General features: G+C 41.2%; 1 protein-coding gene across 1 annotated transcript in view; it reads left to right on the top strand.

The window, feature by feature from the left end:
• ntn1b (netrin 1b) overlaps positions 1-26,803 on the top strand; it is a 54,747-nt gene that overhangs the window by 17,305 nt on the left and 10,639 nt on the right. The window contains exons 3-6 of the mRNA XM_022190697.2: positions 14,123-14,311; positions 21,846-21,995; positions 24,277-24,330; positions 26,564-26,638. Of these exons, the coding sequence (XP_022046389.1) occupies positions 14,123-14,311; positions 21,846-21,995; positions 24,277-24,330; positions 26,564-26,638 (468 nt within the window). The remainder of the gene's footprint in view (positions 1-14,122; positions 14,312-21,845; positions 21,996-24,276; positions 24,331-26,563; positions 26,639-26,803) is intronic.

The raw sequence follows: 26,803 nt of genomic DNA on the forward strand, positions 1-26,803 counted from the left end.
ATCATTAACTATTAATTCCCAAACTTTTTCCTTTAAATGTGCACAAAAGAGGCACTGGTGTTTCAGATGTATCGCTTTTTCCTGAGGTGACATAACAGACAGATTTCCTTTATTTATTCACATTACAAACTAAACACCTGATCAGTAGTGGAAACTACATTTACTGAACTTCTGTACAGTTCTGAGCTACTTGTTCTTGAGTAATTAGATTTTCTGCCTACAGTCCACTGCAATTTTTAAAAAAAATGATATTTTACTTAACTGCATTTATTTGCTAGCTCTAGCTTCTTTACAAATTTTGTGCAAAATACAAATATAATCGACAAATAAATGTTGTAGTATAACAGAATAGGATAAAGTTTTATTGATGACCAAGGGTAAATTCACAAGTTACCCAGCAGATAAACTATATAAAGTAGTTAAACCACCTTTAAAAACACGTTTATGCATTAGTATTTATGATCCAATTACCTACATTATTCTAAAATATGTAATTCTACATCATGAGTACTCTTACTTTTGGTAAATGTAGTATATTTTGATGTATCCACCTCTGTACTTTTCTTCTGACTGAGTGCTTGTACACTGTAGTATGAGTACTTTATTGAAGTACAAGATCTGAGTACTTCTTCTGTCTTCTGCCTTGCAAGGACTCAGTTAATGTCTCCAAAAACCAAATATAAAATGGAAAACAATTGTACTTTCAAAGCTGAGACAAAGGGTTAAATGTGTCGATGCAATCTAAAAACACACAGGAGAGATATTCTGAGATGGGAATGTGGCCAGTTATAAATAGGCCTTTGGAGAAAAGTGGAGAGAAGCACAATAAACATGCCACAAGAACGATGGATTGTCACCTCAGCTTCATGATTTACAGCTTAGTGGCTTCCTGCCTCTTTCTCCCTTATTCCCTCCACAGGGGAGAGCACAGTGGAGCTGCCGCGTGCCGGAGTGTTAAAATAACCTCCCTGCTCTGTGGGGAAGATCTGGGCCTCGGCCTAACGCTGGGGTCCTGCAACAGCCAAGCCCTGCTCAGATGTTTAGGACAGGTTTAGTCTGGAAAATGTCCCCTCTGACCACAAGCTCAATTAGGTTGCATTCATGCGATGTCAGGTTGACTGTAAATACAAGCTGCTAACCAGAGACACCTATTCAGGTTAGCCTCAGTGTGGGGCACTCCCTTGGGCACATCTACAGATTACAAATACAGATCCACACGTTGAGCTGTAACACCTGCTTGGGTTTAAAGTCTGTGATTATGAAAAAAGATCATTGTTTTTCAGCTACTTACCATTTTTAGACAGTTAGCATGTACCAGATTTACCGGCCATCTCACTCTCACTACCCTCTTTCCCCATGTCAGCTCCCCTTTCTCCTCTCCTGTGCACAGGCATCTACATGCACAAGCCTGAACGTGCACAGGACACACAAAATAGTGTCACGGATTGATCTGAAGTACATTTTTTCTCATTTCAAGAGCCACAGTTTTGCAGGACCATGGATTTTTTTTTCTTTCTAAAATGCATTCACTAAATTAAACTCATACAATCTCTCCTTATACTGTGAAAGCTTCCTTTAGAAACAGAAAGGAGGGAGCAGAATTTGCTTATCGAGCTTAATGACCGTGGACCTTTTCATCACCTCTCCCATAAACTTGAGGAAATAAACTGGAGGAAGGAAAGGAGCAGCAGCACTCCAGCCAGCCTGTTTCCACACCTACAAGAGCTGCAGTTCATAAATGAAAATATACAGGGCATCAAACAAAAACATACAGATAAATCACAAACTAATAAGCTTTTATGAGATTATTACTCAAGAGAATATTGCAGCCACAGCAGGCGTGCTAAAATGCTGACGCTGTTGTATGTCTGTTTACACGCATACACACACACACAAGCCACATAACGTCCTACACTCATGAAAATCAGCGACAACAGGATGTTCATCCTGGTTAGTTTCATTGGTCAGTTTCAGTCCAGTTTTGTTTCCTTCCGCGGTCACTCAGGAAGCAAACCGCTAACATTTGATCAAGTATTTTCAAGATTTGTTCACTTTAAACACATGATCTTTGACGGTGGCAAACAGGCAGGTGTGTAATGGGAAAAAAATTCGGTGCTGAGTAGTCCTGCACATGTATGGCAGTCTGCTTTCGTGCATGCCAGGAAAAACTTTTCTGGAATTTTTTAAAAGTCAACCGGCCAACTATGTGGTGGCTCAGAGATCTGTCCCTGAATGCTCTACGGCCAACACACCAGAGCAAAAAGGCCTCGGGAACGGGCCTGGAAACAACAGCCGACACCAAAACACACGCTCTCATTTTCCCTTCTTTTTTGTCCCATCTGTCACTATTTCTTCCCATTATTTTAAAGATCTCGCAGCCTTAATTAGCAACTTTACTATCAAAAGACAGGACAAAAAGTGTGACAGAAAAACAGGCGACACGCAACAAAGATCCCAGGCGAGACTGCTGCGATTACATGGCGTACGTTCCAGCAAACTGAACCAGCAGCACGCCCACTCCCGCCTCCTCTGGACCGCTCCCAGCGCTGCAACAAGAGGATAAATGGGCTGCGATATGCTGGCCATTATGCATTATTATTCATAAGAGAGGGTGTGTTATCATTGGCACCACCTCGCAGCGGCTGTTTAGAAAGGGGAGTGAATAACTCCGGTCATTGCTGATTGCACAATTACAAATTGTGGCTGCTACAGAATGTCAGGTCTTTTTTCTCGGGAGTGAAGCGGTTCATGGTTCAGATCAGACAGAACTCACAAAGTGCACACAGCAAGCTTCGATACACTGTTTACACATGTGGAAAATTTAGTGCGAAGGCATCTCCTACACATACAGTATAATATAATTCTCATTTATTCAGCACGGACAGCCGGTTTAATGATGCCACTATTAAAGCCTGTTAGAGAGAACTACTGTTACCCCTAACAGGTCATTACTTGACCCGCACAAATTATTACCAGCTAATCTTAAATTACACTGGCTAATGGTGCAGTGCATGAGCTGATGTCACTTTGCATTACCTAATGACATACACTGTGCTGAGTAGGAGCCAGCAGCGCTACTTTGGCCGTGCTGACTTGGGTGGCTGTTTATGTTGAGGCAGTGCATTCCCTGTTCGCCAGGCAACCGAACGGTTTACGAGCTGTTACTCACACAAAAGCACGGGGCGGGCTGATTGCTCAACTAATTGATCTCCACCAGAGATCACAGAGCTGCGCTAGTAAAGAAAGGGAACGCCTCCCATGACATCAGCGCATGCATGCTGCATGGCCAGACAGAGCCTTGCAAGTCAGGGGAGAGACTTATTCCCACACAGAGAGATGCATTTACACAGAGAGGAGAGAAAGTGTCAGGTGGAAAGAACACATACACACATTTTGGAACTATTAGGCAACAGGAGAGTACGCTGTTATTTGACTAGAGTGGTCAGAGGTTTAAAGATGAGCTGCATGTGAGATCTTTACAAGCCAGATTCCCTACAGTGTAGTGGAGGCAGTGCAGGGAACCAAAACCTTGATTAATCCTAATACCCAGGAGCAAACTCCTGCTAACTCTGAGCTGATAGGTAGCCCGTGTTTTTCTCAAAGATACAGAAGTGATGTGACTAAAACAAGAGGGTTTCAGTCCATGATGTCAAGTTAAAGACACTTCATGATTAGTAGCACCCTGACAAATCACATAGAGTAGAATAACACTTCATGCCTTTTAAGTAGACCACTGTGAGGTCTTAAGTATTCTTCCTTGCTTACACCACAGATGCATACTTGGTGATATACTATTTTTCTTGTCCACTTGGAGGTTCCATACATGCACAGTGTATTTTGTGCATGCACACCACTATCAAGCGTACAAACTGTTGTCATGAACACAGTTTTGTTCTGCACATGGAAGGGTTCACATGGACTATTTTGGACTTGGGTATTTCTTTTTTTTTCCCCATGAAAGCTGCCATTTCCTTGTCAGTTTGTCCAGACATGCAAAACTACAAAATGCTGGCACAGAAATTAGTACTATTTCCCTTGGCCCTATTGGATTAATATTCTCACCCTTTATGTAAGGCATCCACAAAAGAGTAATAGTATCAAGTATTGTAGCAAAAATATTTACCCTGATGCCTGACAAGCTTAAAAGAGATTTGTGAAAAGCTACAGAAAGCTGCAGAAACAAGACCTTTATTCCATTTAATCCCTGTTAAATGCTGCAAAAAGAGTTTTTCTGACCCCCTTTATGTCTCTACAAGGCCTCACTACTGGCATCACATATGGCTAAAGCAATGATAAAATTACTTTATGTCTACACTGAGGTTAAAAAACGGCGATGCAGCAGATTTTTACACAGATATGGGGACATGCTCAGACCTGGATAAAGAAGATGTCTGAGATGACTTTAGAGAGCCTTTCATCAGGAGGATAACACAATTCATTAGTGTAGCTTATATCTTTTCATCTCTTATCTGGTCTCGGGGCGCAAAGTGCACTCTTGTGAGGTCTGACAGCTCCTCAGAGGTGAAAGGTGAGCGGAGTGATGGGCCATAATGCTTCTGCGTGTGCTGTTCTGGCAGCACGGCAGACACAACTCTCCACAGGGAACAGAGGTGTTAATGCCAAACTGGCCATGGTGGCATCATTAGACTAATAGCATCTGTCCTCATACAAACAGGCAGATGCTGTTGAACTGCTCTGTTAGCCTCTGAGTGTCACATCAGTCCTGAAGCCAACAGAGGTAATGGTTCTAATTGGTTTTGGTTTGATGATGTGGCGTCACCTACAGATTTCTGTAAAGGTGCTTTAAAGCTGAAAAGCTTGGAAAGTTTGTGCTCACTCTAATAATTGTCCAAAATTATTTTAAATTTGTCCAAAGTCATGTAAAATTGTCCAAACTGACTCATAATGTTTCCCAACTAACTAAAAAATTGACAAAAATAACTTGAAAACTGCCCAAAATTACTTTACACTGGGCCAAAATACTCAAAATTAGTTCAAAAAGTTTATTTTAAAGTCACTTTGGACATACTTTTTGTTGTTTCGAGCAATTTTAAGTCCTGCCGGTGTTATCAACACCTCTACAAAATTCATCACTTTACTCATCATCTGTAGAAAGATTTCACCATGCTGAATGCATCTTCCAACAACTTGCTCCTCTGTTCACTGTTTCTGAGCCATGCCACATTTATTCTATTAATCTAGTGTACTTTATGTAGTGCTCACTCTAAAATTGTCCAAAATAACTTGAAACCTGCCAAAAGTAACAGAAAATTGCTGGAATATTTAAAATTTGTCCAGAGTAACTAAACAAATGTCAAAAAAGACAGGGAAACTCTTGAAAATTACTTAAAATTTGTTCAAAACAACAATATTTGAGTCAACATGGTCATTTTTGAGTCTCCACTCACTTGAAAAAAGAAGGTTTAACCACTACTCGCTGCATCTGGTCAGTTGATTGCAACCAAACAAAAAAGCAAATAGCTGTTGAGTTGACAAAAATGCAATGCCATGTTACTTGTTCGCAACAAGTAATGCATATGACTGTGCATGTGAAGGACGCTGGCCCCAAACTAGCCTCGTGCTAATAACTCACAAAGATTCTCAGCCCAACTCTCCACTCCCAGAACTTATCCCAATCTGGCAACCACACTTGGTGGTTTTCACATTTGGTCCCTGAGTGATAGAAGACAGCTGATAGCTCAGACACCCAATCAACCTGAGAGAACTCACCACCTGGGTGGGCAATGTGGTGGAGCCCGGAGACAAATGGGACAGCCTGGAAGAACGGCCAAGCACACAAGTAAAATGTGAAAATAATTTTTGCTACAAAACTTAACATGTCTTTGATGATTGATTTGATCTCTATCTGTCAGATCAAAATTATAATTACCAGGGAAATTAAATTTAAGTTTTATTTTTCTGTCCTCTCTAGTATTCCTTATATGAACATTTATAATTGCAGGACTTTTTCTAACATAGTTGACATTTTTGCTGTTTTCAGGCCAAAAATCAACATGGCCGCCTGCAACCAAACACCACATGGCATTTTTACAGAAAGATTCTTCTAAATATTATATATACAATTGAATAAAATTGAAAGTTATTTATGAAGATATTGTAGCAAACCTGTTGACGTGATAAATCCACATTTGATTCACACACTATTTTATATTAAATAACTCAGAAAGCCTTGGAGTCTTGCCAGTCTTTTCTTCAAGAGGAAATGACATCATGTGGAGCAGGTCATGTGATCTGGAATTAACACACTTCCTTGAGAGGTATTTTTGTAATGGGGAACTTCATTGAATATGATTTCTCGGACACAGATACACTTTGTTATTTTCCATATAAGACATGATATATTGCTGAAAAAGAAACATCTGTCATGACTATCTCAACTTAAAAGAACGCCATCAAAACGAAAGTGGTTGGTAATAAATTCGGACGTTCATTTAGTTGACATTTTAGTGATATCCAGCATTTTTTTTTATTGATAAGTGATTGTCTACATGATAAATAATTATGGAATTTGTAAAGACATGATAATAATGAACACAAAAAGTGTGAGTTTTTTTTTAAAACTTTTTACTTTAAGTACCTCAATAATATATTGACCCAACTACCAGCTGTGTTAGAGATGTGCTGCTGATGGATGTAATTTAGTTTTCTCTTTGTTTTTGTTTGGTCTATTCTAAATTTTTAGTAGATAGAAAAAAGATGACAAAGTGAATCCAGTAACCCCATTTTTCAAACATCCCACCTTCTAATATGTACTGCCTTAAAACATGCCACATACATTAACTCCTCATGTTCCAGTGCAGTTATTTGTCTTCTTCATGCCATCTGTTTTTGGATCTGATCAAAGAAAGATAAAATCCGTTAGTCATTTTAATCTCGGCACACTGTTTTGATGCTATTCTTGTTTACGTGACTCCGAGGCGATAAGGGCAGAGGTCATTGTGTAAACCTGATCCATTCTGTGCGAGATAAAAAAATCTCCCTGTCACAGCTCCAGTTTTTCTTAAATGTTTACATTTTTTCCCCCAAATCTTCAAAAGCAGTCCGGAAACTTGTAAAAGGACTCATCGTCTGGAGAGCTTGTTGCGGAAATCCTTTGTTGTTGTCTTCGCCCTCATCAAAATCACAGCTGCTGCAGTGATGTGTGATTGAAATATTTATTGTGGGAGACGTATGTCTGGTGGAAGGACACCTGGGTGACGGATCACAGCGTTGCTTTTTATGCTTTTGCACTACCGAGTCAAATGTGCTTTATCAACAAAAATCCACGAATACTGTGTGACAGAAAAGCTTGTTTGTTAGAGTACTGGCTTCAGTCAAGATTAGTCTCAGTGCACCATTTCAGAGCCTCGGCAGCGACAAAACTGTATTTATGACAATGACTTACTATTAACCTTCACAGTAGAAATCATTAGTGATTTATATCAAACCCTCCAGTATAATAACAATATATTTCCACCGTTCTTTTTATGCAATTTGACGTGATCACGACTCTCAGTGGTGTTTTTATAATCCTAAAGAGTAACTACTGCCAGCCTCATTAGTGAGACAGCATCCTAGTTTCAAAGGAAAGAGTTCACAGTGACCTCATCCATCAAAGCTTCATTGCATGTCTTTTTTTTTTTTGATAAAACTTTACACTGCAACCACAAATTAGTCTGATTTTTCAGTATGCTATGCATGCTAGTGCTGTAATCAGGACCACCTAAACTGAGACAAAGTCATGACCGAGTAAAGGCAAGAATGAGTCAAGTCAGGAAGCTACAGAAGTTAAAAACTGCTGTGTGTTTTCTTTTAGATGCTGTTTTGCAGATGAACTCTTTGTGGTTTTGGTCACAGATTTGACATCTCTTCTCGGACTGCCAAAGCTTCTCCTGATGCTTTCGTGCTGTTGGAGTTGATGTGAATAAGAGTGGGGAGGTATAAGGGGTCATTACCAGATATAAAATGTTTAATTCATGGGCGTTTCAGTGATATCCCTACAGTTGACTAAGAACAGGCAAAAATTCAGTATTTGCTTTCAGCTAAGTCCGATTGTCTGTACTTCAACACTTGGTCATGCCACCCATTGGGATATTATCAGCCTGTTAAGTGGTCTGTTATCAGTGCATATCATTTCTATACATGTGGGCTAGTCAGGACCTTCTATTGGCTCAGTACGCTCATTATCATCCATTTTGATAGACAGAAACTAACCTTAATAACATTGTGATTTCATACAATTCTTGAGGTTGTTTGAACTCACTGGATGAAACTGAGCTTTGATGCATTTTCTAAAACTATCTGAGACGTTTCGGTGCCTAAACATAACCAGACAGGGAGTTTTTTTCCTTTTTGTAGGTGCTCAGTTGTGGCTTTACTGTTCTTAAATTAGGTGCTAATGGCCTACTGAGCTCACTAGAAGGTGAAGGAGGTCTTTCCTGACCTGTATGTGTGGTGTATCCAAATCAAATGGGCATGCAGGGTCAAATATATGAAGAAAAATCGGAAAAAAAATATGAAAAGTGTCTGTAATCCAATAAATTTATCAATGGATGACTTTGATATATTTACAACCATATACCTCGGGAAATTAAAATGTAAAATATTATACAATAGCTGGCTTTGACTGAAGTTAGTCTAATACTTTAATGCATTTTAATAGTTGCCTGAGAACAGAACATTAAGTTACACCTGTAATGTAGAATATAGCTGTAGCTGCAACTCCAAAAACAGTTAAGCGCAGGTTTTAAAATGACTTTAAAATGCTGTGCGACAGTCATGTCATCTCACAATCAAAACTGATGTTAGAGAACCACCTCACAGCTTTTACCTTTAGCCAAATAAATACCAGCTAGTTTGAAATGGTAGTACAATAACACAGGGAGACAATACTCACTTGTTACAATGCAGATATGCAGGTTGAGGAATAGTACAATCAAGTAGCTACAGTGCAGTTTCCAGGGCGTATTTTCTTCTATTTGTAAAGCAACATATACCTACTGTAATTTTAGACGGTGTAATCTAGAGTGTTAACTGTTCTTTATAATGCAGGAAAGCAAAAAAAGTACAAAGGCACTTGGTGGATATAATGAACTCTTGTGACACTTCTGGAACATCACCCACGTATACAGGTGTTACGCAAGGATTGTATAAGCTCCATATACCGTGCGATGAAACACTGGAATCAAGTGCACATGACACTTATACATCCACAGCGAGCACAGTTAGCGTCTTTCTCTGGGTTCCTAAATCAATACAGTGACTGCTGTCATGAAAATATGGCTCTGTAATCTCTGAGTGCTGTCTTTTGCTCAGATCACAGGCTGTGCCGAGACATGAACCCTGTTTGATTTGGCACACGTCATCGGCTCATGATGCGAGTGACTGTACGGGATTATGCGCAGTGAGAGAGTAATTGGTCCTGGATAAACAACAATTGTGCTGGAATTCCTTCCTACGTCTCTCAAGAAGCGTTGCATTCTTTTGAATCCAGATCACACCGCTTCAAGTCCCCCCCTCAGACACTCAAACATGTTGTACGGTTAAACGTCTGACACCTGTTGACAGGGTTGGTGAATTTCTGCTGCTGCGGCCTGCGGAGCTCCTCCAGCCATCCATAACCAAATTTCATCAGCGATCATCATGCACAGACGTTTGATTGTTCCTGAAGTGTGCTCTTCGCTGTAGACGGAGCGAAAAAACGCCTCCACCGAGCTGTGGGATGCGTAATTTTCCTGCAATATGCACACCCACCGAGAGCGTTTCCTTCACTAAGCCTGATAGATGGCACTTGAACATAAATAGATTGGAATAGCATAGCTTTAAGTAGGCCCTTGAAATCAAATAAGTGCAGACCCAGAAAAGACATCTTGTTTCTCTGGACGTCCAATCACAGCAAGCAGCAGCTTCTGTGCAGGAACAACTCCTTTTTACACCGATGCTGCTGCTGTGTGTCACTCTCATACTGGTAACATGGAAAAAATATTAGACCACCCTTGTTTTCTTCAATTTCTTCATTTTAATGGCTGGTACAACTAAAAGTATATTTGTTTGGACAAATATAATGATAACAACAAAAATGCTGTGGAGCACAAATTCAAACAAATTTACTTTGTGGTTCTCCATTTATCGTTTGATAATTTTCCACAGGTTTTCAGTTGGATTTAGATCTGGTGATTGAGCAGCCAAGGCATGGTTCTAATGTTCTGGTTCTCCATCCAGGCTTTAACTGACCTTGTCTTGTTAGAAAATCCAGTCATTGGAGGCAAGAAAGAGTTTTCCAGCTGATGGAAGAAGACTGTTTTCAAGAGTAGCCCCAAACATGACCTGGTTCATTTGCCCTTTTCCAGCTATACTGAAACAACCCCAGATGGTCACTGATCCACCCCCATGTTTTGCTGTAGGGGCAGACAGTCTGGTTTTTAGCTTCTCCAGGCTTCCTCCTAACCAGTAAGTTGGCTGGAGTGGGCATCAAGTAAAAACTGGATTCATCAGTGAAGAGAACCTTAGTCCAATCATCAACAGTCCGATCCTTGTGATCCCAGCAAAGAGTAACCGGCTTTCCTCTGCCTTTCATTGATGAAGGGCTTCTTCCTGCCCTGTGTGACTTCAGACCAGCTTCAAGAAATAGCTTTCCAACTGTCCTTGCCCAACAAGTCACATTCTTCCACAGAGCTCACTCATTTTTAAGGTCCTTGGAGGTCTGATGACGATTCCTGACACAGGAACAGATGAGTGACGGTCATCTGGTGGTAGAAAGACGTTTCCTGCTGCGACCAGCAAGCAGTTTGATAGAACCATGTTCAGATTGTCTTTTCTTGGTGTAATGAACGGCTGTTTTGGAGATCTTCAGTTTTTTCGCTACCTGTCTCTCACTCATGCCAATTTTAAGCAGAGCCAAGATGGCTGCCTTTGTATCTTCACATATGTCTTTAGTTTTAGGCGTTATGTGAGAGCTGACAACTTCTGAGTTGTGCTACAGCTTAAATGTCAGCAGGAAACCACTGTAGGCCTTTACATGTGCTGCTTGTGACATGAAATGTCCTCTTATATACCCTGGGAATACAATGAAGCTGAAGCATGTCAAATAGGAAACAAAGTATTATGGACTCAGCCTCATTTGTTGCTGTGCTCATTGTATTCTTCAGGTAATATACCTTTAGTGGTATCAGGCATTAAATAGAACAAGAAACTGAAGAAATCAAGGGTGGTCTAATATTTTTTTTCCATGGCTGTATATTAGACCTAATAATGTACCTTATTTATCTTACCAAAGCAGCTCTCCAATGTCACTCTATTGATAACTTTTTACACCATAGCTGAAATTCACCTGTAAATGGACTTTTCTGCTTTAATCGGTTATTTAGTGTGACAGATTGTTGTGAAAGGCATCTGGAGCCTGCTGCTGTACACGCAGCTTATCAGCACTCGAGCTATTGTCACTGCAGGACAACTACAGCGGAGACCGTGTGAGCGGAGTGGGGATGTGTGGATGAGATAGCACAGCGCTCATTAGAAGGGCCTGGGGACAGCAGTGGAGATAGCACTTATTTAATCGCATGACGCTCTCTCACACACATACACACAAGAAAAAAAAACTAATTTTTACCTTCTGCAGAGAGAAACTGATGCCACAGACTTCATTTATTGAAAAGATTGAAGTAATGATGTTTTGGCAAAAAGGTAATTGTGTACTTTGAGATGACGGCTGCGGCGTCACAGTAAACACATCTGTCTCAGGATATTTAGGGAGATGAAAGCACAACGCCAGCATTGGGTTTCTTCAATACGGAAAACTAAGAGCATTCCATTTCCTATTCATGAAAAAAAAAGAAAAAAAAGCCCTGTTGCATTTTCCCTCACACTTCCCCTAAGTGGAGATAACATCTGGGAGGGGAAAGCAGCAACGAGTAAGAAGGAAAGGGAGGAGGGAGCATGTGTGAGAGAGAGAGTTCTTCAAAGCTTGCTGTGGTGCGTGTTGGATCGGGCTTGGGGAGGGAAGTGTGGGAGATAAGCCCGTGACAGCTGCCAAACACCTCTGTGTTGTACGCTCAGTGTGTGTGTGTGTGTGTGTGTGTGTGTGTGTGTGTGGGCCCCCCATTCAGAAGGAGTGTTTCTGAATCCCAACCACCTGCCAGCTCCGGTCCCTCATGGCAGGTGTGAGTCAGTTTGTACGTGATTCAGGCCGCTGATGAATACGGAGCATATGTGACAGTCTTATCGCCCGCATCTCCCTGTAATAACATTAAGACGGGCGCACCGATGGAGAGATTACCGAAATGTGAGGAACTGTGGGGGCAGCTCGGATGAATCATGCGCGCCTCATTCAGGAGAATAAAACAGGAGAATGACCTAATAGGTAAAAGTTTAGTACACTGAACTAAAGCCCAGAGTTTATCAAAAAAGTATGATACAAAAAAAAAAAAATCACCTTTATAGATTGTGAAATAGATTTAAGAAATTATACCGTGGTGGGAAAAACTTTTCACACAGCCTTAAAATTTTACACAATCTCAAATATTATGATGGAATATTTGTGGAAAAATCTTTTTTGTGTTTCAAAAGGTGTGGCTGCATTAGACAAACACAAATAAATACAGATGATTTTTTTGTTTGTTGTTTACAAGAAAAACTAACAAAACTAAATTCTACCAAAATGACCCGATACTCAAAATCAAGCCAATCAATTTTAAGTTTTTAGTGGATTTTTTTTTAGGAATTTGTTTAGTATTATGGCTGTGATTGTACTAAAAGAAATTGCACTTGAAGACCTAAGAGTGATTCTTAATGCAATATTTCACAAATTATAGGGTGTCTGAAAATTTTTTTCCATCACTGTAGAGGAGGATTAGGGCAGCAGTAAATAATTAATTTAATTTCTCGCTTATTTCTAAGAACTCTGACTTTTTAATTCTGACTTTAAAGTAGGAATTCCAACGTTTCTCATTAATCTGCCTAATCAAATTTTTTACTTTAAACTAAGAATTCTGACGTTTACAGTCACGTGTCTGATGAAGGGTGTATGAATTCTCACTTTTTTTTGCAGAATATTCATTTTAAACAAACAAAAAAATAACTTCTTCCTCAGAAATGAATTTTCTCAGGAATTTTGAGAGAAAAAAAAATCAGAATCAGGATTCTGAAAAAGAAAATAAGAAGTCAAATCCTCTTCAATCTGAACCAAGAGCACAGAGACACAAAAACAGTCATCTCCTGTTAATACATTTTCCTTACAGGTCTGCAGATGCTAACAGGAGATAACTGGTTGAATTTATTGAGATTTATTATGCTTGTTAGCTTAATAGAATAATGCAGTAAAAGGTGAGAGGAATGGTGGAATTAAGGGAAAATAACCTTATTTTGAGAATAGTTTAACTAATGATTATTTATTTCACAGCATATTCTTTTTTATTATATCTGTGAATGAGGAATATGAACTTCAAGCTCAATATTAAGTTCAACCAGCAGCGACATTCAGTCACAGAATACGAAGTCCTTCAGATGTGTGTCTGGGCGGAAGAAACTTTTCCTGCCTGACATCACCGGGGTTCAGAGGTTAAATTCACAAACAGGTGGCCAAGTTAAAGAGAGCCTGAACCAGGACGTTTCTTTTAGAGGCTTCATTATTCTCAGGCCAGGCCAAGTCACGCCATCTGTTTCACCCGTTGTCTTAATTTGACAAACTCATACCAGGAGATTCAGACTTTTTCTTTCAAGTTTATGTATTTTCTCAGGATCTCGGCTGACTTCATTTGGCTCTAAACCGCAACAGCAAACTGGAAAGTCTGTAAATGTGTTGAGTTTTACGCTGTCAGATAAGAAGCTCGTGTTCCCAAAAATGTCAGCTTTTCAGGAGCTAAGAAAAACAGTGCTGTTTTCTAGCTTGATGGCGCTGAATTTGGTTTCACGAGGGTTTGGAGTTTCTCAGCTGACAGGGGACTACGTAATCAGAAAAACTGAAGTGAAAACATGGGAATCAGAAAAACCGAACAGTTTTCACATGGCGGCACCGCATTTAAAATCCACTTAGCTGAGTATTAAACTAATTATGTTTTGCCGGGCTGTAAAATGTCAACGTCAGAGGTCTTGTGTGAGTGTTGAATGTCTCTCTGTCTTTTCCCAGCCTGCCACTGTAACCTGCACGCCCGTCGCTGCCGTTTCAACATGGAGCTGTACAAGCTGTCGGGCCGGAGGAGCGGCGGAGTCTGTCTCAACTGTCGCCACAACACAGCGGGACGCCACTGTCACTACTGCAAAGAGGGCTACTACAGGGACATGACCAAGTCCATCTCTCACCGCAGAGCCTGCAAAGGTAACAGGATTTAACAAAAGTTGGACGCTGTAACTTTGACTGAGCACAGTCGCCAGGATTCTCCAGTCTTTAGGAAATATAAACCATAATGATACTGCGGCTTTTTTCTTCACACATCTGGGTGGTGTTTCCCATGGCAGCGGTTAAAGGAAAAGGCAAAGCTAATTTTATTTTTATAGCCCATTTCATTCCAGGGGAGATTCAATGTGCTTCACATAAACATATTTATATAGTATAAATACTGTGTGTACATACAGAAATTTTAAATATACTGTGCATTCACAGTAATGGTTACCAGTCTATAGCTGGTAAACTTGCCTGTGTGAGGCAGTTCAAAATAGAATATGGACTTGGGTATGAAAAATTCCTACCCCTTAAAGAGCTAAATGTAAGGGGTGCTATAACAGCAGAAGAATAATTGAAACTTAAAGAGGTAATTTGGTTTCTTTGAAATGGGGTTGTATGAGGCAGTGCATTATATCATTGTCGGCATGTTCCCTGTTTAACCCTTTGACGCCCAAAGTAAGCCGGAACCTGCAAGCTACCAGGATTGGCTCCTTAAATTTGTTACGTATGAAACTGTGGAAGTCTGAATCCGTGTTCCTGTCATCAGTACACCGCAGTTTTACGGTGAAAGTACTCATCCATGGTGTTGACTGTTTATTTTACACTTATTGTGTTTTACAGCTTATAAAATAACACCATATGGACATGGTAACAAGGTAAAAAAAATCATTGTCATCGGGGGAAGTCTTTAATTCTTTTTATATTTACAATTTTAACCAAAATTAGTACACAAGTCCAAAAAAAGGACCAAAGATATGTGTGCTGATTTATTTTTTACAATTAAACTTCTAAAATCAGGCTTGTAACTAAACACATGCCATTCCCCGACCTCAGGTATTAAAGGAATTCTTTAAAAAGTTTGGAGAAGTTAGCGCCCACCTGTCTAGGTGTCAGTGAACTGACCCGTGCAGCTCTGCAGCTATTTGAGGTCTTCTGTGAGTCTCTGACAAGACAAACATAACAAACAGAACAGAGGTGTGAGCTGATCCAGCTGAGCAGAGCAGTGGAAACAACTCGCTAATCGTCCCACTCGCCTATTCATACCTCCACATACACATGTGCACAGGCAGAAAAAAACAACACGCGCACAGGTGTGAGCGCATACGTCAGGTCTGAGACCGAGCTGCCAAGGATTAATGTGTGGGCAGACAAAAGCTGAGCTCCTTCTGTCTCGCAGCACCTGTGGGAGTAAAGACAGACTCCTAGGCCCTGAGCAAACAAAGCCCCTGTCACTCAGTCACTCGTTGGCTAAATATCCTACTGATGCACATGTATGTTCCTATAACTGCCACTCTCTACATGAGACACACAAATAATGACATGCTACCATGATAGTCAACCTTGTTTCACAAAAATTACATTCCTATACACCTACACTGCATTCTCCTTGAAACCAAAGATATTTTCTCCTCGTAAACTGGGACAAGAGCAGTTTTCACATATTTTATCTGCATTATGAAGTAAGACATTAGGAAAAGTAAACGGAAATGGTAACATTTTTAAAGAACAACATCCTCAGTCTTGCAGAAAAGTTTCTACACTTGCTTAAAGGTGGTTTCTGACTTTTTTCTCAGGAGACCAAAGACTGCATCCTGTGTTGGACCTTTATCTTCAGACTTAGCTTTCATTTTCACCTACCGTTTGGTTAGGTTTAGAAAAATATTATGGCTTGGGTTGAAATAGAGCTGCACAGTGGGTTGGTGGTTAGCACTGTCGAATCACAGCTAGAAAATCCCCGGTCCTCGCTTCACTTTTCAGCTATGCCAATCTTTTATGTAGATTTCAGTGTATGTCCAAAATGTAAGTGAGAATTCAGTTTGGTTGTATTGGAACATAACTTTTAGGAGACAGAGCTGGAAGAGTCAGAAAGTTACTCCAACAAGAGCAGACAGATCCTTCTGCTTGGTTTTGTACTCAGTTGTACTAAAATTAACTGAAATGTCATAAGAGGAGATTGGTTTTGGAGTTGAAGTTTGTTTATATCGGAAAGATGAATGAAAAGCAGCTAATAAAATTTTTCTAATTAGGATGCACTACTTCAGCTTTTAAACAATATTCCTGGCTGCCATAGCGCATTTATGCTCCAATCTTCTACCACACACTAATGACAAATGAGGGCAGATGCACATACTGTGGTCTGAAGCCACATCCACCACTGGGCTGTGATTGACAGGTGATGGGGTCTGGGGATGCCTATCCTCCGGTGCCCCTAGTCTTGGTTCACCGCTGGCTATATAACACAGGAACAGCAACATGATATTTCCTACTGCATACCACAGCAGTCCTCCCCTCTTAATTCACTCTGACTTCTTCAACTCGCATGAAAGCAATGCAAAGGCATGAGAAGCGGGGCCGACAAATGTGTTTACGGAAGCTTTTTCTGTCAGAGACGGTCAGAGATCGCTCTCAAACAGAGCTCTGGGATCGATTTAATGCATGTGGCCGCGTTGCGCTGAACACAGCTTGATAGATCATCTGCACTTAGCTTAAAACATGACAAATGGTTCTTCGCAGCCTTGTTTTGCTCTGCCAGCCTAAACATTTTCTCAAGCTATATTTGGGGGGTGGTTCAGTTTTAGGGGGTTGCAGCTACGAGCAGGTCGGTTCTCACTTCGCCTAATGGTGTAGCAACATCCATACATCTCTGCAAAGTCTTTCCAAACAGCTGGATCAGTAACGTGAACGCTTCAAGCCCCTCTCCTCGTTCCTCCACAAACCCAGCTCATTGCTCTGGGATCAAACCCAAACAGTCTGATTGCTGCCTTTCTCCTCAGGTGACAAAAGCAGGGCGATGTGACATCAGTTAGAAACCACTGTATTTATTGTTCGAATCAGCCAACCATCCCACTCTGCTGTTGTTGGACAGGAAATACAGCGCTGCGCCAACACAGCCAGGAGGAAGTCTGCTTTCCTTCCCCATTCCTTCCCCTCCAACGCTCCACATCTCAACAAAATGTCCTCTCAACAATTTACTTAATAGTTGGAGGTTTAAGTGAAAAAAAAAAACTCTTCTGCTCGACACACTGCATACATCTCCAGTGGCAATGTGGAATGCCTCATGCTTTATTTCCCAGATTAACAACTTCACCCCTCATCAAGCGCAGTGTAAACATGGCTCTTGGAGAACCAGAGTGCACGCCCCCCGCCCCGAACAATTTGTTTTTTTTTTCTCCAATCCCCTCGTACGTTTGGCAGTCTAAGCCTTTAACTAGGCACGGTGAGTCCACGGGGATGAAGCTGGTACATGGTTCAGTGCACCGCGCTCCCCGAACCCCTCAGCAACCATTCAGCTCCACAGGCCCCCCACTGCAGGTTCAAATTAATTAATGTTTCCAGTTCATAACACCCCCTGTGAAGGCAGTAAGACTGTGGTTTGGCATTAGAGGTTGGCAGTGGCTGGAAAATACTGTAAGTCTACTTGCGAGAAAAAAAAAACAAAAAAAACATCTGACATAGTAGAAATCAGACAATATATCGCCTGATAAACTTTTCTGAGCTCAGTCTGGTGTACAAAGAATTCTCACTATGCATCTACTTATACCAAAAATGTTTGTGGGAAATATACATATTTTCTTCCACGCTGAGAAGGAGATGAAGCAGATAGATACAACTCTCATACTAAATACAGTATGTAGCAACATCCAGCAGTCAGTTAACTTACATTAGCTTTGCATAAAGACTGATAAGACTGCGAAACAGCTAGCTGGATCTGTCATTTTATATTTTATCTTATTTTACACCTAATAGTCTGAAGCTGCATACAAAAGTGCACTGACTAAATGGAGTGCGAAACTAAGGCAAGGAACAGCTCCGCATGTATGTTACCATAATCTATACCGAAGTCTAAAACGTTCATGACGAAATTTGATAAAGCTTCCTCTCATTTTTTTACACCTGCTTGAGGTAGTTTTTAACTTTATTGGAAAAGGTAACGGACGTATTGGAGGCTGTTCCCGCCTCTTTTGTTGTCTTTATCTCCAGACAGCATGAAATATGACCAAAACTGTGGGAAACTGAGTTCATTAAAGCTGGCGTAGGCAGTATTTTTTGTATCATTTTGGGAAAAATTCCCTGCATACTGAAATTCAAGTGGTCTGAAAGGAAACTAGACTCCTGCACCTCCTCTTGGCTGCACTTTTACGCTTTAGAAAATCCAATTATTGCAGGAGATTTTGGCCAGTCACATGTGAGACAGTGCAAAGAGCAACAGAGACGGAGTTATAGTTAGACAGAGACTTTGACTAATGAGTGATTGGTTCAAATTCTGGTGTCTTTTTGTAAAGCAGATTTCTGTCTATCCCAGCTTGAAAGACTGCTAAAGCCGAATCACTGAACAAACAATGTTTTGTTCTGTTAAATCATCACTCTTATGTGGACGTATGAAGCGAGTCTCACAGTACAGTGTTGACAAAGGATCTGTTCCAAGCCTGGATTTTAATTGTTAGAAAAGTCACTGTGATTTCTGAATGTTTTGTTACTTCTGGAACAGAACTTACAACGTATGGTTTCACTTCAGCTCTCTATTTACTGCAAAAACATGACAATGACATTAATCTTTTAGCAGAGAGATTTCTGTTTCATGTATTGAATTTTATCGTTCTGGTCCTTCTTTGAAATATTATATATTACATTTATTTATAAAAAACTGCTGCTCGCAGAATGAATGTGCCCAGGCTAACTATTTATTTTACTAATACATCTATTCACCAGTTAGCAACCAAAAGAAAACTATGGTGGTTAAAATGTTTAGACTGAAACAAACCAACTCTCTCTAAGCTGGAATATACACACGTGGAGAAAATTGTTGGTACCCCTCAGTTAAAGAAGGAAAAACCCACAATTCTCACTGAAATCACTTGAAACTCACAAAAGTAACAGTAAATAAAAATTTATTGAAAATTAAATCATCAAAAACAGCCATTACTTTTGAATTGTTGATTAACATAATTATTTAAAAAAACAAACTAATGAAACAGGCCTGGACAAAAATGATGGTACCTCTATAAAAGATTGAAAACTATTTGACCAGAGTGACATGATTAACTCAGGTGTGTCATTTAATTGACATCACAGGTGTTTCCAAACTCATAATCAGTCAGTCTGCCTATTTAAAGGGAGACAAGTAGTCACCCTGCTGTTTGGTGAAAAGGTGTGTACCACACTGAACATGGACAACAGAAAGCGAAGGAGAGAATTGTCCCAGTACATCCGAAAAAAAAATGATAGACAAACATCTTAAAGGTAAAGGCTATAAGACCATCTCTAAACAGCTTGAAGTTCCTGTGACAACAGTGGCTCATATTATTCAGAAGTTCAAGACCCACGGGACAGTAGCCAACCTCCCTGGACGTGGCCGCAAGAGGAAAATTGATGACAAATTGAAGAGACGGATCGTTGGAATTGTATCCAAAGAGCCCAGAGCAACCTCCAAAGAAATTAAAGGTGAACTCCAAGGCCAAGGTACATCAGTGTCAGATCGCACCATTCGTCGTTGTTTGAGCCAAAGTGGACTTCATGGGAGACGACCAAGGAGGACACCACTGCTGAAAAAAACTCATAAAAAAGCCAGACTGGAATTTGCAAAAATGCATGTTGACAAGCCACAAAGCTTCTGGGAGAATGTCCTTTGGACAGATGAGACCAAACTGGAGCTTTTTGGTAAGGCACATCAACTCTATGTTCATAGACTCAAAAACCAAGCATACGAAGAAAAGAACACTGTCCCTACGGTGAAACATGGAGGAGGCTCAGTAATGTTTTGGGGCTGCTTTGCTGCATCTGGCACAGGGTGTCTTGAAAGTGTGCAAGGTACGATGAAATCTGAAGACTATCAAGGCATTCTGGAGAGAAATGTGCTGCCTAGTGTCAGAAAGCTTGGTCTCAGTCGCAGGTCATGGGTCTTCCAACAGGACAACGATCCAAAACACACAGCCAAAAACACCCAAGAATGGCTGAGAGAAAAGCGTTGGACTATTCTAAAGTGGCCTTCTATGAGCCCAGATCTGAATCCCATTGAACATATGTGGAAGGAGCTGAAACATGCCATTTGGAGAAGACACCCATCAAACCTGAGACAACTGGAGCTGTTTGCTCATGAGGAGTGGGCCAAAATACCTGTTGACAGCTGCAGAACGCTCATTGACAAATACAGAAATCGTTTAATTGCAGTGATTGCCTCAAAAGGTTGTGCAACAAAATATTAAGTTATGGGTACCATCGTTTTTGTCCAGCCCTATTTCATTAGTTTGTTTTTTTAAATAATTATGTTAATCAACAATTCAAAAGTGATGGCTGATTTTGATTATTTAATTTTCAATAAATTTTTATTTATTGTTACTTTTGTGAGTTTCAAGTGATTTCAGTGAGAATTGTGGGTTTTTCCTTCTTTAACTGAGGGGTACCAACAATTTTGTCCACGTGTGTATAATGATTACGTTCTTCCCTCACGTTCATGTAAAGATCATACTGCCTTTGAATTCTCTTGGGAAATTAACCAGATCCCCAAAAATGTCACCATTAGTTTTTAGTTCCGAATCATTTATGATACAAATCAAGTCGAAGAAAAACAAAGAAGTTAGACATTCTTAAAGAAATATTTAATAAGCATCTCCTCCAACGTGTACTGGACCACTTCAAGCAAATTTCAAATGACTGTGCTGGTACATATAACACATGGAGGACTAATAGGGAGGCTGGGCTTCCACTTCAAACACTGGCTTTATGGTGAAAGTTTGGCAGAGCACACACACACACACACAACAAATTTCTCACATTTAACGTGTGATCCTCCCAACTAAAAGCTTAAACAGACTTTGAAGTGCGTTCCACTCGTCCATTAATGGGCAACATTATTCAGCCAGTATTTGCAAGGAGCTCTTTGCCAAAAGGCTTTACATAGGAAACTCAATCTGAAGAGCACACAGCCTGTCTGATCGCAACCAAGCAGAGGACGCAAAGCTCTCGAGAAGCTCAGAGACGCTCCTAGCCTCATGCACAGGCACATACATATAAATACCACACACCCACATACATTTAATGTTTGTACATACACTGTGTCGCGAGTGAAACACTGTAATTAATCAACTTATTTACTGTTCTGCGTGCCTTCCAGAGCAGACCTTACAAAGAATCTTTTGGTCATAATGGGTGGAGGGGAGCAGTGTAATTTGATTGAGGTTTTATGCTGGTGCAAGGCCCAGTTCCCCATCTGTGATGGTCTGGAAGGAAAACACAGGCTGCTCTAAAGTGAATGATTTCTGACTATGTTTTAGTGCTATACTTTTTATTCTATGGAATATGTAGAGTCAGCAGTGCAGACCAGAGACACACTGTAGTCATTTGTAAGCTGATATTTGCTCTCTACTGGTTTGGTAAACCACTTGCGTTTTCATTTTTTAAATCACAATTTGTTTACTTCTGCACAATCTAGCTTCATGTTTTGTGCTTTTTTTCTCACTTCCCTCCATAGCATGTGATTGCCATCCTGTTGGAGCTGCAGGGAAAACATGTAACCAGACAACAGGACAATGCCCCTGCAAGGACGGAGTGACAGGGATCACCTGCAACCGCTGTGCCAAAGGCTACCAGCAGAGCCGCTCCCCGATCGCTCCCTGCATCAGTAAGGACCGCTTGAACTACTGAAAAAAAATGAAAGTGAACACAACAGCTGATGTGAAATGGACATTTAAACACACCCAGAAAGCTGATCCAACAGTTTATTTGTTACAAATGAAGATGATAAGGTGGATGAATGGAGGGATGATTCATAAAGGAGATATCAAATACATAAAGACGAAAGAAACACAACTGCAGATCAAAGCAACCACTAACAAAGTGCTGACTGGCTGCTCTATCTTCTGTCCATTTCTTCAAGGTATTAAAAATAGAAATACAAATATCAGACATTCAAAACAACCATGAAACACTTATTACTGTGAAGTGTCGAGAAAATACAACAAGAAAAGCACTCAGAGCGCAGCACTACGCCAAGACTGTTCATTCCCTGACCTTGCACTGAACACAGGCATGTGTTATCCATGTGTATGTTATGTACAGACACCGAATCACCTGACCAAAATATGTAGCAGGCGTCAGGAATTGATGGGACTCGGAAACACCCCCATAATTTAATCCGTTGTTCCTTGTATCATTTCCGATAAGTCTGGATTTGTAGTAGGATCGCTATCATGCGATCATCAGCAGGCAGCTGACGTCGTGTTCAGTTGTTGTCATGGTTACAGCGATGAAATACTTAACAAATCCATGGATCCAGACTATAAGCCGTATCACTGGGAAAAATCTAATGAGGTGGTCCTTGTGTCATTTCTGACCTTCCCTGAAAATTTCATCCAAATCCGTTATTTCGTTTCTGAGTTATGTTGCTAACAGACGGAAGGAAAGAAGGAAGGAAGGAAGGAAGGAAGGAAGGAAGGAAGGAAGGAAGGAAGGAAGGAAGGAAGGAAGGAAGGAAGGAAGGAAGGAAGGAAGGATGGATTCATGTATGCTGATTGTCACATAACTCTGCCTCATTCCATGGCGGAGTAATAACAGAAAGTTCATTCTTTCTTCACAACACTTCTTTCTTTGTTCTCGGTACAATTGTTGGAAGGAAAACGAGCTTTGCAGGCCAAAAGGTATTAATCCTATAACTTCATGGGTGTGTCTAGCAGGATGACAGGACATGAAGTGCAGAATTTAAATTGGTGATTTCAGGTAAGGTGAGGTACTTCAGCTTGTGATTTTAACAGCCACGTTTGCACTCTTGAAATTAACTGATTTCAGTACAGATTTTTGCCCTTATAAATGCTGGTGCGAGCAGATCTTTGATCAAGTTACCCTACCTACAAATTCTACACTCCAACCTGTGATAAGTAGAATAAATCAGTAGTAGATTGCGCTCAGGACCTGAAAAGGACAGGGCACGTTTGTTATACATGAATCCTTGGCTCACACTTATCTTGGGTTATTTTTGTACCCTTGTTCCATCATTTTGAATAGACATTTGGCTGTTTAAACGTGAGTCTGGATAAACAGACCATTACGGCTCGACTAACACGGCCTTGTTTGCCTTCGACGGCGTTAATGGTTCGTCTCACAATAAATCCCCAGAATGAATCCAAGGGAATGATGGCCGATATGTTTATTGGCTGTATCTGCTGCCGGCAGATTCCAGGCCGTCGGCAATAAACGCCAACGCCTCGCAGAAGGAGAGATGGGTCACTAGTAGCTGCTTTAGCTAGGAGCATCTAGTAGCTGGCTGGCATGGACAGATAAGATAACAGTGATTTCTGGGAGGACGTGTACACACTAACAAATGTCCACTATGTTGCTGTGGTTGACATTTCTGATAAAGTCATGTAGAAATTGGACAGGGTGTATGCAGACTAAGAATCAGAGTGATATGTTTGGCCAGAATCCACTGTGATACCTGCAAATGTGCTGGAACAAGATTCCTTTCATTTTGTTGGGAAGGTTACAAATGTGGTGTAAAAGTTGGAGGAAATTGGGTTCTTGACGAGTAGAATGTATTTGGTTTCTCGTATACTTTTTGAGATCATGTCTTTTGGTTTTAATAGTATGATATTAAATTTTTGTGATATCTCACTCCCTGCCAGCTCTGAGTTTAACTAGACCAGCGGCCTTGGCTCCCTGTACCTACAACATACCACAATCAGTAGGGAGCAGGACATTAATAAGAAACTCAGAGGCGTGATACACAATTTTCAACACATCTGTGTGTCAAATGTGTTTTTCACAATGCTCGGGGGTGAAACTCTGCCCTTAGAAGAGGAAATTGAGTTCCAATATATCCTCATAGATGTAACCATCATTTTTTATTCGGGGTTCAGTGCAATATGATGACAGTGTGAAATGTGCTTCTATCCCTCTCTTTGTCACAGAAATCCCAATTGCCTCTCCGACAGCAACTTATAGCAGCTACGAGGAGCCGTCTGGTGAGTAACAAAGATGGAGATTTTAAATCAGCGCTCAGAGTAAAAGTATATTTTCGACATTCATTTTTTATTTCTGCTATGTTATTGTAATTAATTTTGGGTGGGATTTTTTAATCATTGTGCAACCAAACTAAATTAACTGTTCCTTCATGCATGTAATTATAGGTGTATTTCGAGCACATGCGTGTTTTTCCACACTCCTCAACCAAACACACGTCAGTGAGGTCAGCCCGTCGCTGATGTAAACTCCAGATATTTTGCCAGTGCTCCCTGTGGCCTCGTCGCCTGTATTCCCAGACTGCCCAGCAGCCTCCCCAGGGTTTCAGCCCTAATCTGATTATATGCTTCATTTGCACCAGTTTGTATTTCAATCAGAGCTGGCTGCACCAGCAGTGAAGCCCTGCCTGACCCGACTGTTCATGTTTTCTGACAAGAGTCTCCATGTCGGGCTGCTGACATTAGATGTCCCACACTGATATCTACCTCCATCTTTAATGTGCAACATTTCTGGGTCTGTCCAAGAATGGCAATTTTTTAATGAACTTTACAAAGACACAAACAAACCCGAAAAATGTTTCTTTAACTGCTTGGGCATTTTTAAAATTATACTATATTAATTAGTTTTCACTGTGATCCAGGTTTGTTTAAACAGGCTGAGTCACCTCTGATCATCGATCAGTGTCTGGCGAGAGTGGCGCCACTGACTTCATTGAGCTTTGTTGCCGAGTCCCACTTCCTGCTATAGTGCCTGCCGAGGCTGTGTGGAGTTTGGATTCCTGTCAGAAACTCCAAACAGACACCACCCTCCAAATTAGGAGCAGTGGGGTCCCTGGGCACCCCGCAGAATGAACGTGGCACTGCTGCAGAGACACACAAAGGGGGCGTTTGTCCTCACAGCAGGAGATTGGACCTTAATGAGAGCTGTGGGTGTAATGGCCCACTGCAGCGATTGCACTAGGGGGCTAATGGGCAACGTCAGCTATCAAAGGGAGGTATGATGAAGGCCCCCAGGGGCCAGCGGGAGATAAAGAGGCCCCCCGCCCTTGCCACTTCATTTACATGGAAATCAGGCATGCTCGATATGGACTCGTCAAATTCATTTACTTTGGGATTTCCTCTTTTCTTATTTTTCCCGCCACCCCAGGAAGCAGCCAGGCATTCCACCAGAAATGCTTTCTCTACATACATGAATTCGATCCTCATCCCACGTCCCAAACCACTCTTTTTTTTTTCCTTTTTTGAGAGGGAGGAGAGGGGTGTTTTTTTCTTTCTCCATCATTACCCAGGCAACCTCATTCACACAGAGTATAATAGGGAAGAAAGGGGAAGACTGGACAGAGGGCTGGAAGAAATAATGAAGTTTGTCCATATTCAGGCAAGCTGAAAGGTCCCCTCTCTCTCTCAACTGCCCCCTCCTTTCTTTTCAGACTGACCAGCCCAGCTTTCCCACCCCCCCAGAAATAAGCACAAGGCTTATTGCTCTGGGAGAGGTGGAATGGGAGGGGGGCTACACTTGGAGATGGTCTGGTTCCAATTTGTGTCAGTCAGTAGAAAGTGGAAAGAACAAATGATTTCAATTTTCAGTTTGGCCTCTGGTCCCACCACCAGCTTCCTCATTACAAAAGGTACCTGGCGCAGTGACAGTGCGACAGAGTGGCCATCGATACAGACCTTTGGCGCACAAAACCTGGTACACATTCAGTGGTGTAAAAGCGACACTGCTGAGACATTAATCATACGTCTGTGAGCTGCTTTTCCGGTCAGAGGGCCACAGAATATTTAGCCTCGCCCAGTGTTGGAGTATTCGCTTTCTTGCCTCGTGGCTGAGATGCTGCTAAGGGTCCCTGCTAATTTTTACTAGGTCTCCGGCTAATTTTCCCCCATGACCTTCTTTTGTGCAGGAGTGACCTCAGTAGCCCTCAGAGCTCACACAATGCATGCCAGGACACTGACGAGGCAGCGGGCCGGAATGGAAAACATGGGAGGCGTATAGTAGGAGCGTGTTGACAGACACAGGAGGATCTGTGTAAGCTTTAATCTGTTCCACAGTGGCACTTTGAAGGCATCTTTAAGTCTCTGGGGGCACAAATAGTGTCACACAAGGGAGCACATGTATAGTCCATCCAGCTGGAGCCCTGCCTGAAGACACTGAAACACATTATTTTGGTGTTGCAGGGGGCATGTCATAAATCACAGGATATGTGTTGACCCTCGATTTTCTTCTCATCCTCAGATTGTGAATCTCACTGTAAAGCCTCCAAAGGAAAAATGAAGATCACAATGAAGAAGTACTGTAAAAAAGACTACGGTGAGTGAGTCCAACACACGGGAATGAGTGCTGCCAGATGTCAGTCAGCAGTCGAGAGGTCAAATGTCTCAATTAATCAGATCCCAAGCGCGGCCAGTCCACACCCTGTTGGTCTTCGTGTTTCACTGATGGCTTACTTAAACGGCCTCAGGTCATGTCAACTAA

Source organism: Acanthochromis polyacanthus, chromosome 21, assembly GCF_021347895.1.
Source record: "Acanthochromis polyacanthus isolate Apoly-LR-REF ecotype Palm Island chromosome 21, KAUST_Apoly_ChrSc, whole genome shotgun sequence".
NCBI classification, from domain to species: Eukaryota; Metazoa; Chordata; class Actinopteri; family Pomacentridae; genus Acanthochromis; species Acanthochromis polyacanthus.